The following is a 14993-nucleotide window of genomic DNA, read 5'->3' on the forward strand; positions in this document are numbered from 1 at the left end:
CAGCCGGACAGGTCCCGCCTGGTGCCAGTAGCGTGGCAGCAGTGGTCCGAAATGGAAGCTCTTATTCCTTCTCCTGCCATCTGCAAGGTTCGGTCGGTGATAAAGTTCTTTAATGCACAAAGCATTGCGCCAATTGAAATTCATTGGCAGCTCTGTCAGGTCTATGAGTAAGATGGTGCGTCGCTGGTGTAGGCAGTTTTCCGAAGGTCGTCAAAGTGTCCATGATGAAGAGCGCAGTGGGCGACCGTCCCTCATCAATGATGATCGTGTTGAGCTGGTGCGGCAGTGCATCATGGAGATCTGTCGCTTCACGATTATGGAGCTGAGCAGCCATTTTCCGCAGATATCGCGATCTTTGTTGCATGAGATTGTCACTAAGCACCTGCTGTTCAAAAAAGTGCGTGCCAAATGGGTGCCAAAAAACCTGACACCCAAACACAAAATGCAACGTTTAGGAGCAGCACTGACATTTCTGCAACAGTATCACGATGATGGCGACGAGTTCCTCGACAGGATCGTCACGGGCAATGAGACTTGGATTTCGCACTTCACCCCGGAAACCAAGCAGCAGTCAATGCATTGGCAGCATAGTGGATCTCCGGTCAGGACGAAATTCAACAGACGCTGTCGGTACGGAAAGTGATGTACACGGTGTTCTGAGACAGGAAGGGCATTCTGCTCAATGACTTCCTTCCAAGAGGTGAAACAGTGAACGCTGACCGTTACTGTGAAACACTGCGAAAATTGCGACGTGCCATTCAAAACAAGAGGCGTGGAATGCTTACTGCAGGTGTTATGCTCCTCCATGACAATGCTCGTCCACATATGGCTCGGCGCACAGCAGCTGTTTTGACGGAATTTGGCTGGGAGTTGTTTGATCATCCACCCTACAGTCCTGATCTTGCTCCCAGCGATTTTCACGTTTTCTTGCACCTCAAGAAATTCCTGTCCTCCGGTGAGCGTTTTGGCAACTACGAAGAGCTGAAGACATCTGTCACACGCTGGTTCCATTCACAGGCGGCAGAGTTCTACGACAGAGGGATACAAAAGTTGATCCCATGATATGACAAGTGTCTCAATTCTGATGGTGGCTATGTTGAAAAATAGCTGAAACATTGCTGTACCTGTTGCCAATAAATGTTTTCCTGAAAGTGTGTGTTCTTTTTTTTAAAAAAAAATAGGGAAACTTACTTTCTGGATGCGCCTCGTATTTCAGACTCTTTTAAACAAAATACAACAAATTTAAATGGTTTAATTGTTTGTTACCGCATGTGGAGTTCAATAAATTGGTGGTAAAAACATAACATTTGGATATAACAAAAACTTTGTTGTGTTCCTTTAGGTCTCACTATAATGGACTTTCACTCTATAAGATAGCATTTGTATTTGTACTTGTAACATTGTCACACAGGGTTGTCCCGTGTCCTGGATTGTATTAGATTTGTTCTGGAATGTAAAAAAAATATAAAAAGTACAATTGTTGCTCATTTCTATAAATTGTTTTTAAAATTCCTTCTTAATTTTTGAAGACTCTGTCCAACCTATGTTCAATGTCCTCGTCAGTGCCACTGGCGCCTTCTATCCAATTGTATTGAAATAAAAACGATAATACTATACTGTAATATGTATGAGACATTATACAGTATCTTTATTTTTAGTCTCTTTGGAAGTTGATTTATTATAGATAGGATATAAACACTACCATCCATTTCTTCTGAATGGAACAGGGTGTAATATGACATTATTTTTCCAGATTTTATCGATAATTGAAAGGAAATTGCATAATCTAGGAAAAATGTAACAAAATTAAAAGTTTAGGCTGTCTATAATTAATTGAAATGCATAAAACGAATAAAATCAGTTGTAAATTCATTTTCCGGGCTGAGAGGCCGTGGTCTGTTGTTTGGTTTTCTACCAGACGTTTCGTCTGCAACTGCAGCAGACATATTCAGTGGAGTGGTATCCAAGGTCACAAAACTCTTCTCGGCGTATCTGAGGTAACTGATCCTGTGGCTGGTTGTGTGGGTGTATTTGTAGTGCAACTAGCGGGCCGAGGCTTGTTGTCACTGTAATCCGCGCCGCTTTGTTCGCTGCTCCTGTTCTGGGTTCCGCCCTTCTGTTGTAGTGGCTTCTTATCTGTTCTGTTTAGGACCAGGTACCAACATTTGTTTAGCTTTACGCCTTCTTCCTTGCGATTAAAGTTGTTGTCATGTTTATAGATTTCGATCGCTTCTCTATGTAGACGGGGAAGAAGTGTGTCATCGTGCTCAAGATATCCGTGTCCTTGAATCGTATGTTTTGATCGCCCTCTTGATAGGCATGTGCTGCCACTGCCGATTTGTCGATCTATCCTAGGCGGCAATTCCTCTTGTGTTCTGCCTCAGGTATGCCGAGAAGAGTTTTGCGACCTTGGATACCACTCCACTGAGGATGTCTGCCGCAGTTGCAGATGAAACGTCTGGTAGAAAACCAAACAACAGACCACGGCCTCTCCCAGCCCGAAAAATGAATCTAGATCTATAGACTCCAGCCGTGAAAGCCTACACTACAAAATCAGTTGTATTACAAATTGAATTAATTCAAATGTGTAGTCATATTAAAGTAGGAATGCAATATCATCGCCTGTCATGAAATCCCAACGAGAGAATCTGGCAACCTTGTTGTCACTATGGCAGCTCTGGCCCAATTTATTGTATTATTGATAGAGAGATATTACTGTTAAGGCCTAAAGCAGAGATGTTAACTATTTTGTACATTGAGTTTCTAAATACAAAAAAGTTTCATTTCATTTGGATTATTTCAGAGTTCTGAACTGATTTTTAGTTCCGAGAAAGCTGTCATTTATGTAGTGTTTTGCTTTTTCTTTTTGTTCAAGATGAAAACAAATTGCCTGTGATTGCACCAACACCAAAAGCAGTTGCAGATCGTCGAAGCAAAGATAACAGTAATACATTTCAGAGTATTGTGTGTCTTGACATGGATAACTGGGAAGTAAGTAAACAGTTGCATCATATGAAACAAAACTAGACTTACTAGTGAATGAGCTTTGCATAGAATTTAAATTCAGAGTGTAGGTTTTTTAAATTGGTTATTTTACGACAGTTTATTAACTGCTAGGTTATCTAGCGTCTGAATGATAATGTCAGTGAATGGAGTCCAGGGTCCAGTGCCGAAAGTTACCAAGCATTTGCTCTTAATGGATTGAGGGAAAACCCCGGAAAAAACCTCAACTTGTTCCAATCAGGATTTGAATCCGGGCCTGCTCATTTCAGTCAGGCATGCTCTTACTCCACAGTGATGGACCCCGGAATGTAGTGAATTTCATTTTAAACATATTATTTTATATTCTCAACATTATAACCTTATGTTTGATACAGCCTCCATTCATACACACTGTTCATGAATAACAGAACAGTAAATATTTTAATTACACTGGTAAAAAAATTCAACTTCTTTTATAACATAATTGAAATATGCTCATCTTACCTAATTCGCACGTGAACACGAAAATAACAATGAACAATTCATAACACGTCACATTCTTATGTTATACGTATGTCCTCTTCACTGAAATAATGAAACAATAATTGTCTTTAGAGACAATTAATATTAGGTACCCTCCACAAAACTGGCTTCATTTATACACTGACGGATCCTTGATCTCCAGAGAACAAGGTGCCAGTGCAGGTGTTACGTGCTGTCTCTTCTCACTTTATAGATCTCTTGGATATGGAACAACAAGTTTTGATGGAGAAATCGTTGCAATAAGTGAAAGTCTCAGGAATCTTCTATGCCACATCAATAAATTTAAGAATGCAGTTATATTGTCAGACTCCAAAGCAGCTATTCTATCAATAGTCTCTAAACACACACGTTCATCTCAAACAGCAGAAATAACTAAAATGCTCTCTCAATTAATATCACTCAATAAAAGAATTGTATTCCAATGGATACCATCCCATTGTGGAATCCTGGGAAACGAGAATGCGGATGCATTAGCAAAGAAGGGCAGCACTGCTACTTACAGACCTGTTACTAAATCTACGTATTACTCTGTGAGAAGATTTATTAAATCTACATACTTAGACTTTAATAAACAAAATTTGGTAACACAATCACAAGGGAAAAAATGGAACTCTGTGCGTCATAATCGACAGTTAATTCCCGATTTACCACGAAAATCGTCTGTAGCTGCATTTAGATTGGCAACAGGCCATGATTGTTTGGCCAAACACCTGCATAGAATTGGAATATATCAGTCCCCTAACTGTCCATTGTGCAACTCAAACCAAGAAATGGATTCAGAACATCTCAGAATCTGTGCTTCAGTGGCTGGTCATGATAATATCTTTGAAAAATATTGGAGTGCAAGAGGTCAAACGCCTGGCATTAGAAAACAACAACATATGTCCTCTTTAAGTTTGAAAACCTAAGCTTGTTTTACAAGTTACGCTAAAATGAAGAATTAGGTAGAGTACCTTTGAGCTTTGCCATTGTGATGATAACCAAGTACACAATGTTGCTAACATATGCACATGATGTTAACTGTGATATCATTACCACACATTACTGAGAGGTAGGTAGGTTAGATAGGGTTTGATGATATATATGATATGATATTTATTGTCAGACAACTTTACAGTTTTAATCATGGTGCACAAATTACAATCTCTATACAAAAAAATATTAAATAAACTAAGTCTTCAATAAGAAATAGTATTCCAATGGATACCTAGTCATTGCGGCATTACTGGAAATGAGATTGTTGATAATATTGCTAAACAGGCAACATCATTGGGGCCTTTAACCAGCGCATATTCTGCAGTTAATTCTCGTTTAACAAATTTATGGGTCGAATTATGGCTTTCTTCTGATAAAGGCCAAGTACTTCAAAACATTCAAAAGAAACCTAATGATTTACAAATGTTCCGCAGCATTCCCAGACACATGCAAACTTTCTTAGCAAGAGCCAGGACAGGCCATATTATCACTCAGAAGTGTCTTCACCGCTTTAATCTTGTTGACTCTAGTAGTCGTTGCTGGTGCAACAATAACGAAGAAGATTTGGAACGTATCCTGTCACAAGCATCCATAGAACTAATCTAAAATCTGCAATCCCTGTAACCTTGAACAATTCTCTCCAGAATATACTGAATACACCTCATCTTTGGAATGTGGCTGTTGAAATATACAACCAGCATCGTGCTTTTTACCCACCATTATTTTGTAAGAAGAGGAAATTCATAGTGAAACACGTGTTGTCAGGAAATCACTGGATACATTACGAAGATATAATAATAAAATAACTATTTGGAGTATTTTTAACGAACAATGATTGCAATTCATTATTACACTACTGCAAAATAATAGTAACACACACGAACTTTTCATAACCAATACTAACATGTAGCTAATTGGCTATGTATGCAATGGAGAAGGAAAGGAACTGGCCACCTTACCCATTATCTCCTGGCCTAGTTGCATCATGAGTCATGCCTTGTTAGTGTCACTTGTGGGGCGTAGATGTCTTCAAAGAGTTGACTAAACAACTAACTACTAAAATATTCGTTTGTTGTCTCAAAAGACAATAACAGTATCTCCTTTCCTGCACACACTGCCTTCAAAAATACCATGACATCATCTGGAATCCTCCATACTCATCGGATTTAGCCCCTTGTGACTTCTTTCTGTTCCCAAAAATTAAAGAGGTGGTGTTTTGCCACTCCTGAGATCAGGCTGAATTGCAACAGATGCTTCATGCAGTTCGAGACAAGGACTTTCAGGGAGCATTTGACATGCCAGAAGCAGTGAGATCTCTTTATCATTACAGGAAGAGACTACTTCGAATGGGATGTAGGCCAAATTTAAATTAAGTGTTCAAAATTTTATAGGCATAGTCTCGTTTCTTTTTGATGGCATCTCGTATATACCACTTTCCCTCCTCCTCCCCCATAATAGGTATAAGACCTAATAGAGCCTCCCCCCCCCTCATGTCCCATCCCACCAAGAATAATAATCCCTTCACAGAGCTTTTCTTCTGGTTGGTATATAATATTTGAAATTTCATTAATGAATTTGCGCTTATATTAAGTTTTATGAACTTTTGCTGCAGGAAAAATCACCACATATTTTTTCTATTTCAGAAACTGAAGAAAGCATATGACATTACCCAGCCAATGATAAAACCTAGAAAAAAATAAAGATACGTAATGCCACTTCAAGAAAGTGTTTGAGTAAAGGGGGTTAAGTCATATAACAATGTTTTGAGATAAATGAAAATAAACTTCGAACCCTTACTACAAATCAGAGAATATTTTTTACAAAAGTTAAAACACACCAAATGATGGTATAACTTTGGTTTTTACACACAAAACATGAAATTGGCGAGTAATTTGAGACTGGATATATTTTTAAGCGAAAACACATAAAAACTACCGATTTAAACTCCCCCCCAACAAAACTGATTACTTATATTCATTTGCACCTTTAAATAATAATTATTTCTAATAAAATAATGTAGATGTATGAGAAAGAAATAACCGTATTGTGACATGTATTGATGACATCTAATTTATTTATTTTAAAAATAGCAAAAAATGCACCTCTTACCACACGAGGAGGTCTGAATAAGTGACAAAGATGAAAATTAATAACATATCAATACTAATAATGTTAAGCTTGCTAAATAAACAAATTTTATAACTTCACTGTGTTAAATAATGAAACTATTATAGTATTTTACCTAATGATAACTTTTGGCAGAACTTTACAGCTATTTCCAAACTACGTGTTTTCTTCTGGCTTCTTTTTCTTGGTATCTTGGTGGGAAAGTGTGTGGGCAGAGGTGGGGATGTGTTTGCATTTGGTAATGTTGTGTCTAACCACATACTTTCTCAAGATAGCAAGAAAGAAAAAACTGGAAGAAAGTGTAAGACCTCAATAGAAGTTGAAAACAGCCGAAACTAATCACTAATTAAAGTACCAAATTGTTTCATTATTTAACACAGTGAAGTTATTAAGTTGTTCATTTAACATTATCATTGGTAATTAGTAATGTTAAAGTGTGTAACGAAGATTGAAAACCAATAGACTACTCTTAATGTCACATTTAGTTAAGAAAGTGGCATAAAAAGATTATTTTTATATATTTGCTGAGTCTTGTAGACAATCTTTCTCCTTTTAATTTTGATCATTTTCTTCATCATTATCTTCAATAGTTTTTGGGAAAATATCCGGAGTTATGTTAGAAGTCCCTCGTAAATATTGTGAAATAAGTGATGTATGTGGCAAAGCAAGGAAAGAAGATCTTATTTTTCTGCATTGGAATCAAAACTGGTCAATTGCAAGACCGATGAGGTAATTGTCGATTATGATCTTGACCTTTTCTACACACAAAAAAAAAAATTCATTCTGCAGAGCCATCCAAGGTGTTTTTGTAGACTAGTACAGCTGACCCTTTTGCATATCTCAACCATTTAACTCCGTTCTCTATCATCATTGTTTTCTTAATTCAAAATGCATTTTTTATACAAATCAGAATAGCCTACTCCAAGAAGTGTGATTCATCAGGTATACTTTGAAAGGATGAGTTTTTCCACAAGATGAATCTAATCGTGTAGGTGTTAAACTAAAATGCAGTTTCTTTTTTCCTCTCAATTAAAGCATGGTCAGTATCACATTCTATGTAGGTGTGTATCCTGGGAATCAAGAACGTACTATGTCAATGGGAATAATTTCTTAATGCACACTGCCACCACGTTACTTCTTTCTGTAATCTGCATGTATCAGAATATATTATTGTGAACATTTCTGTTTGAAATTTCCTGTTTTTCAATAATTGAATCCCCACACTCTCAAATGATATTTCTTTAATATTTGAAACTCTTCTACAAGAAATATAAAATATAATTGTGAAAAAAAAAGTTTATTTGGTAAGAATGTTATGTCGCACGAACTTAAGTCAGTTGAAATACAATGTGTAAAAAAAAAAGAGATAATCTGGCTTATGTCCCTTACTTACCTCAGTGTAACATGTAAAAGGAGATGACATAAATCCCTTTACCCAAACCAGTATTGCATTTCGGTTTGACACCCTTTTACATTCTTACATAGTGACCATACCGAAAGAGCTACAACTTATTCTTTTTACCCATTTGTAGAATTTATCTTGTTTTTTCACCTGGGAAACAAAAATGACTTAACCCCCTTTACCCGAACACCATCGTTTTATCAACTATGTATCTTCAAACTTTCATCTTGAAATTAATAGAGTGGGATATGACATACTAAGACTGAAGTAGAAGCATATTCTGATAGAAAGTAAACGTTTATACGCTCTCACAATTGAATGGATTTGAAGAGGTAATTGCAGAGAATAGTTATAATACCATGTAAACTAAAATCACTTGTTTGACTCATTACTTATTAATAGACGGATGAAAGTTTGATTTTTTATCATAAAAGAGTGAAGATTTTTTCTTTATCCTGGAACTTCTTCAGTGTCCAGCATGTAGTTTTGAATGCACATATCACTCGGGTAAAGCTTGTGTGTTGTGAATTCTTTGAAATGCTCTGCAATGTATTATAACCAAAGAATAATTTTATAACACAAACTTTACTTTTTACTTGTAACATACTCTGTATTATTACTGTTCCGATATTATTACTACTGTTGTATATGTACATTGTAATAATTATTTTAATATAATATTTCTTCAGATTTGGCCTACAATTTTATGAAAACATGTGTTACCACTCTAATGTTGATCTCCATTGTTTATCGTTGTTGGTATTTCCTCAGTACAATTTCCTTTGTCTATTCAGATTTTTGTGTTTCTGCATTTACAATATGGGTTGGATATCCTTTCTGTCCTGAATTTGTGAGTTGGATATTCCTTATCTTTTATAATTTCCCATAATTTTGGACATGATCCTATCAAATGCCTTCTCGTAATCCACAAACAGCATAATACGAGTTTCTTAATAATTATATGCTTTTTTTTTTTTTTTTTTTAAACAATTGTTGAAGGAGAAAGATAGTCTATAGTTTAGTGGCCTTTTCTAAATCCATGTTGTCCATCTGATATATGCAATGAATTTTATTATTTTCGCCAAAGGTTGTCCACTAATCTCAACTGTATTTTCAACACAAGTCACAGGGTTCAGATTCAACTTTTTTCCTTCCAATGAAGGGTACTGATTTACAATCATTTAACTGTAATTGTTCTCGATACTGTAGCACTGTCCTTGATGCACCATAGAAGTCTATCTGCGTAATACTAGATGATGATGGTGTTTTACTTACCTACTTTTAGAGAACCTGGAGATTCATTGCCGCCCTCACATAAGCCCATCACCAATCCCTATCCTGAGCAAGATTAATCCAGTCTGTCATCTATGTCTCGGCCTCCCAAAGGTCTTTTCCCCTCTGGTCTCCCAATTAACATTCTATATGCATTTCTGGATTCGTCCATATATGTTACATGCCCTGCCGATCTCAAACATCTGGATTTAATATTCCTAAGTATCAGGTGAAGAATACAATGCGTGCAGTTCTGCATTGTGTAACTTTCTCCATTCTCCTGTAACTTCATCCCTCTTAGCCCCAAATATTTTCCTAAGCACCTTTATTTTCAAACACTCTTCCCCTCTGTTCCTCTCTCAAAGTGAAAATCCAAGTCTCACAACCATACAGAACCACCAGTAATGTAACTTTTATAAATTTTAACTTTCAGCTTTTTTGAGACCAGAGTGGATGACAAAAGCTTCTCACCCAAATAATAACAAGCAGTTTACTGTGTTGGGATAATACAGTAAAACTTCTTTTTATACGTTTTCACACATGTTTTTTCTGAAATCCCAGTAAAATTTCTATACCTTCCATGTTAATTTATTTAGATTATACTTTTTTTTTTACGGTCGTGTTTTAAACCTCTAGAGATACACGTCATTTATACGTTCTAAATCAATTTTGCTCGAAATTAAGTTTGCTGTGAATATATAAGAATGCAAAAATACAACACACGTTCATTGTTAAGATGTGGCCCACCTTGAAATTCATGGAAATTTCAACCAGCTTTGGCTCTTAAGTAGTTAAGATTTTCTACAAATAAACTTACATTCTTCAAGACATTTCTTACAAATTGAGTTCTGTATTAGAAAATCAAAGATGGCTTAATTGTGAAGTTATAAATTTCTCTTGTAAAAACTTCACTAAACTGACTTAACTTGTTCTCCCCATATAAGTCTTTAAATGCTATTAAATATCATTTCAGTTATACGTTTTTCTAACTTATGCCTTTTTTTTTTTTTCTTTAGACCCCTTAAAAAGGTATAAACGAAGTTTTACTGTATTACTTTAGCCTGGTCTTCCTGAATATAAGTTAAAAGGTATTGCAGTCTTCTCCCCTCCTCTCCCATTCTTTTTTAAACGTCTTAACATGAACTGAACTTCTCTTGGGATAGATCTCTTCAGTTACCACCAAACTTAAAATAGTGTGATGTGAAATAGTAATGGAACATGTGTCTGATGAAATATTCAAGTCAATTCAATAAATTGCGTAACATATATAATATAATTTAACACAATATTCTGCATACATTTTCACATGAACACATATCAGAACATCTGTTAGGAGAAGAGGAAAACACATCAAATACCAAATACACTACAATCAAGATCTTATCCTTTCACCTGTTGTTAACTTCTTTGAATATAATTTAGAAAACATCAAGTGACCATTGTTAGAAATTTTTGTATCTGCACTCTCAAAAGTATTCACAATCCTGTTATATTAATCACTTGACTCTTGAATACAAACTGACTACCAATTGTGACACAACAACAAAGCAGTAACAGTTCTTTAGGCTATTCCTTTTCGTCTCATCTCTTTTAGAAGTTCTGTGCCCATCTGTGCTGGACTCTTGGTCACTATTACTCCGGCCTGAAAAATGGAATATATCATTATTAGAAAAAAAAAAACAGAAGTTCAATTACCCAACAATTATTATTTTCTTCAAAAAAAAAAAAAAAAAAAGTTCCTGATGTAAACAAAGGAAAGGGGCACCTTGCACGCACTTCGGAACTGACAACAGACTGAGATGCATACATTCAACTGATAATGTTTCCACAATAAGTACGAAGATTGTGCAGAAAACTTGCAGACCTGAGTAAATTATTGGTTATAAAGTTTAGAAATATATGTCATGTGAAAGCTTGTCCTTCTATTACTCTGTAAACATACTTTCTAGTCACTTCCTACCACCCATTGGTCTGCAAAAATTGAGTGAAATTGATTTGTTTTATATCTCAGCTACTATGTAAATACTAAATGAACAAAGCTTTTCATGCTTAATATAGGCTACATACATTACACTTTATAAAACGCTATTTACAATATTAAAATAGCTAATAATTACCTGTAGAAATATCAAATTTGTATAATGTTTTAGAACTGTAAAAATTTTACACAATAAAATATACAATTAAATATTGCATGATTCTTTTACTGGAATGTCTTAAGAAAAAAAAAATATTTCCTGAAGGAATAGGTAACAGATTCAAGACTATGTTATTCATGTACGTCTATAGAATATTTCTATAAAAGAATAATGCAGGTATTTAATTAACTGTAGATTTTATTATGTATATGCTTTACAGCCTTCGATAAAGTGTGGCATGAGGGACTCTTGTTTAAATTAAAACCAATAGTTTCAGACACATTATTTAGAATACTACAATCCTATCTCTGCAACAGAACATTTTCAGTGAAGTATGAAAATGTAGTATCCCAGGTCAGAAGTATTCAAGCAGGTGTACCTCAGGGTAGTGTACTTGGACCTTACCTTTATCTGATTTATGTGTCTGATTTTCCCAGAGACGCCAATTTAACAACAGCTCATAAATTGCAACAGTTTTTACATTTAGTGGATGTATGGTGTAACAAATGGAAAGTTAAAATGAACCCTAGCAAATCCAATGTTATTCAGTTCACCTACAAAAAAAAAAAAAAAACTGAAAATCAATCCATCACTCTACAAGGTGAAGAAGTATCACATGCTGAGTCAGTGCGGTACCTAGGTCTGTACTTGGACAGGAAATTGACTTGGAATACACATATAAGCAACCTAGTGAAAAGACTCCGACATAAATTATATCAAGTTAAACATCTGTTGAAAGGTTCATCACCACTGCTGCTACACTTGAAAAGACATATATTTCTCATTGATCAGACCTATATGGATGTATGGCTGTGATATATGGGGATCTGCATCCAATTCCCAAATCAGACGAATTCAGACAATACAGAACCAGGTCCTTCGTCTAATCGTGGATGCACCCTGGTACATCTGCAGTGACAACCTACACAAAGACTTGAAGGTGCCTACAGTTGAATCCACCCTGCACAGCACCTACATACGACTTCATCACTCAATGGTTAACCATCAAAATGAACTTCTTAATACCATCCCAGAACAACTTCCACCGCCTTGCCAAATAAGAAGATTAAAAAGTAAAAGACACTCATATCTGTTGTTTGAAGATTAACATTTTTTTTTTTCTCCAAATTTTGCCAGAGGACAGTCATAGGACTGCAACCTCCACACATGTTTCTTGTGTGCTTTCATAGCACAGTATTTATAATTTTTAAACACAATTGTATTGTACATAATTGTATAATAAAGTTTTCTTATGATTGGAAAAAAAAATGCTTTACGGTTGTAAAAAAAATATGCAAATTTGATATTCTTTTTACAGGTAATTATTACCTATTTTAAAATTCTGAAGTGTTTTATAAAGTGTAATGTATGTATATTAAGCATGAAAAGTTTTATTCATTTAGCTTTTATAGTAGCTGAGATATAAAAAAAATTAATTTCACTAATTTTTGCAGGTCAATGATGTACCTTCCCCCTTAACAGAGAAACTGGAATGATTTTGTAGAAATCAGTTTAAGTTAAGAACAGTGCATTGAAAGAATTAGACACACTTTTGGAGACTGGTGCCTTTGCATACAACAATTTTTAGTTGGTTTGCAGAATTTAAGAGGGGTAGAACTTCCCTTAAGGATGAAAAGAGTGGAAGATCTCCAAGTTACATAGTGATTTAGAGGCATTCCTTAAGGTTGGATGGGAAGTGTCTAGAAAATATTGTACCAATATTTTAGAGTTAAGGAGATTTCAACATGCTAGGTGCCTCACAGCCTCAAAGGACATCAAAAGATCATTTATGTGGAGTAGTGCCGCAAAGTGCTAAAAAATTACGGAAGTGGGAAGTCTCGCTGTTTTTCTGAGATCATTACAGGTGATGAAACATGGATCTATCAATATGATGCAGAAACAAAGCAACAATCGTTGCAATTCCCAGATGATGAACCAACAGAGGGGCCAAAATGTTGGGAAAAAGAAATGGTGGTGACTTTCTTCTTCAGTAGTGGTCATGTGGCAACAGTTCCACTTCAGGGTCAAAAGACTGTTATTTCACAATATCACACTTTGTCTCCCAGAAGTAAAAAAAAAGTGCAGCTAGTCAGCCATTCTCCCTACAGTCCCGACCTGTGACTTCTCCCTTTTCCCTATGGTGAAGAACTGACTGCAGGGAAACCGGATTTCAAGCCTAGAAGAGATTTTTGCACTGTATCAGAGGGAGCTCAACACTATTTCTAAGTGATGTGAGCACTTCCAGTCATGGTTCAGAAGGATTGAAAAGTGCCTAGTGACTGAGGAAGAGTACTGTCAGAAGTTGTAATGGTAAGTTTGGAAATATCTTTATTGATGAAGAGGGAAACAAACACTTAATGCAAAATGTATTACACTGCTGTCATATGTAATGCGATTTGTTGCCTTATTGTTACATGCGAACTGACTTGTGCTTTTGGTGTTTATTTATTTATATATTAAATCTTACCAATTTACCTAATTATTTCTTACTTATTTATTCATTATATTATATTTATTATTAATTTATTTTAAAATATTTACAGTTTTCCCAACAATTTTAGGTAAATTAACAACTGATTCGGTGAACGTACAATACCGGTACTTCTGGCACAAAACCAATACTGAATTTTGACTAAGACATAGACGCTGATCTCCACAATGGAAAGTGCCTCTGTTCATTGTTCATGTTCAGTATATGTTTACATATTTAGGCACATAGAGGAGGAATTTCTTTGTAGGGTTGCTGAAGAGCACGACAACAAAGCTCAGCACTGTTTTCATGTGATATGGTATAATTGTGTTGCAAGGTCTAGTTGCATGGAACACAATAATACGGGTTTTACTATAAATGGTAGGATTAATTTTGTGACCATGAATTTGGGTAACCCAGCGAATAGGGATTATAAAGAATGGACACTGAGCGAATTTTCCTGTGTTTTGTTTCTCTGTGTGCCAGTGTTTAGTTCTACTTTCAAGTGCTAGAGGTTAGTGTAATCGAGCATAGGCTAAGATAATAATTGAGAACAGAGGATTCAAACATCGCCTACCTTATTGCATAATCCAGTAACGCTTTGCTTCAAATAAATTCAAGTTAACAGCTTTTCCTTATTTCTCAGTGACGAAATAGTTGCAATAATAATAATTTATTATATTTCAAATATAATAAATTATATTATAAAATTATGTATCAAATTCATTTAATATTTGTATATAATATAATACAGGTATATGGTTTTACTCCTCATAAGAGTTTTGTTTTTCCATTTTCAGTGCTATCAAATTATTACATATTTTAATTGTTGGGGTCAACGTCTCAACTCTCATTATAAAGGAACTCTAGAGTCTAGACATTACAGATGACGACGGATTTATTATTTCATTGGTCCAATTTATTTTATTTGAGTACATAATGTACCTAGATGTGTTAATTATATGTGTTATATTTCTGCTGTGTCGACTGCTAGCTGGTGTGATGTCAGCGCCAACTCTAGGGAGAAAGCAGAATCTCACGCTTTAGCTGGCTTGAAGGTCATTGAAATCAGTCTGGCTACATC

The 14993-nt window shown here is 35.4% G+C and overlaps 2 protein-coding genes across 2 annotated transcripts in view; one reads left to right on the forward strand and one right to left on the reverse strand.

The window, feature by feature from the left end:
* Nse4 (Non-SMC element 4) overlaps positions 1-8719 on the forward strand; it is a 30822-nt gene extending 22103 nt beyond the window's left edge. Inside the window, exons 6-7 of the mRNA XM_069815257.1 lie at positions 2876-2991; positions 6144-8719. Of these exons, the coding sequence (XP_069671358.1) occupies positions 2876-2991; positions 6144-6200 (173 nt within the window). The 3' untranslated portion in view covers positions 6201-8719. The remainder of the gene's footprint in view (positions 1-2875; positions 2992-6143) is intronic.
* A 1836-nt stretch (positions 8720-10555) lies between these two features.
* The window catches only part of Scsalpha1 (Succinyl-coenzyme A synthetase alpha subunit 1), a 28487-nt gene continuing 24049 nt past the window's right edge, over positions 10556-14993 (reverse strand). The window contains exon 7 of the mRNA XM_069815126.1: positions 10556-10943. Coding sequence (XP_069671227.1) covers positions 10863-10943 — 81 coding nt within the window. The 3' untranslated portion in view covers positions 10556-10862. The remainder of the gene's footprint in view (positions 10944-14993) is intronic.

The sequence above is a fragment of the Periplaneta americana genome, chromosome 1 (genome assembly GCF_040183065.1).
Source record: "Periplaneta americana isolate PAMFEO1 chromosome 1, P.americana_PAMFEO1_priV1, whole genome shotgun sequence".
Classification (NCBI taxonomy): domain Eukaryota; kingdom Metazoa; phylum Arthropoda; class Insecta; order Blattodea; family Blattidae; genus Periplaneta; species Periplaneta americana.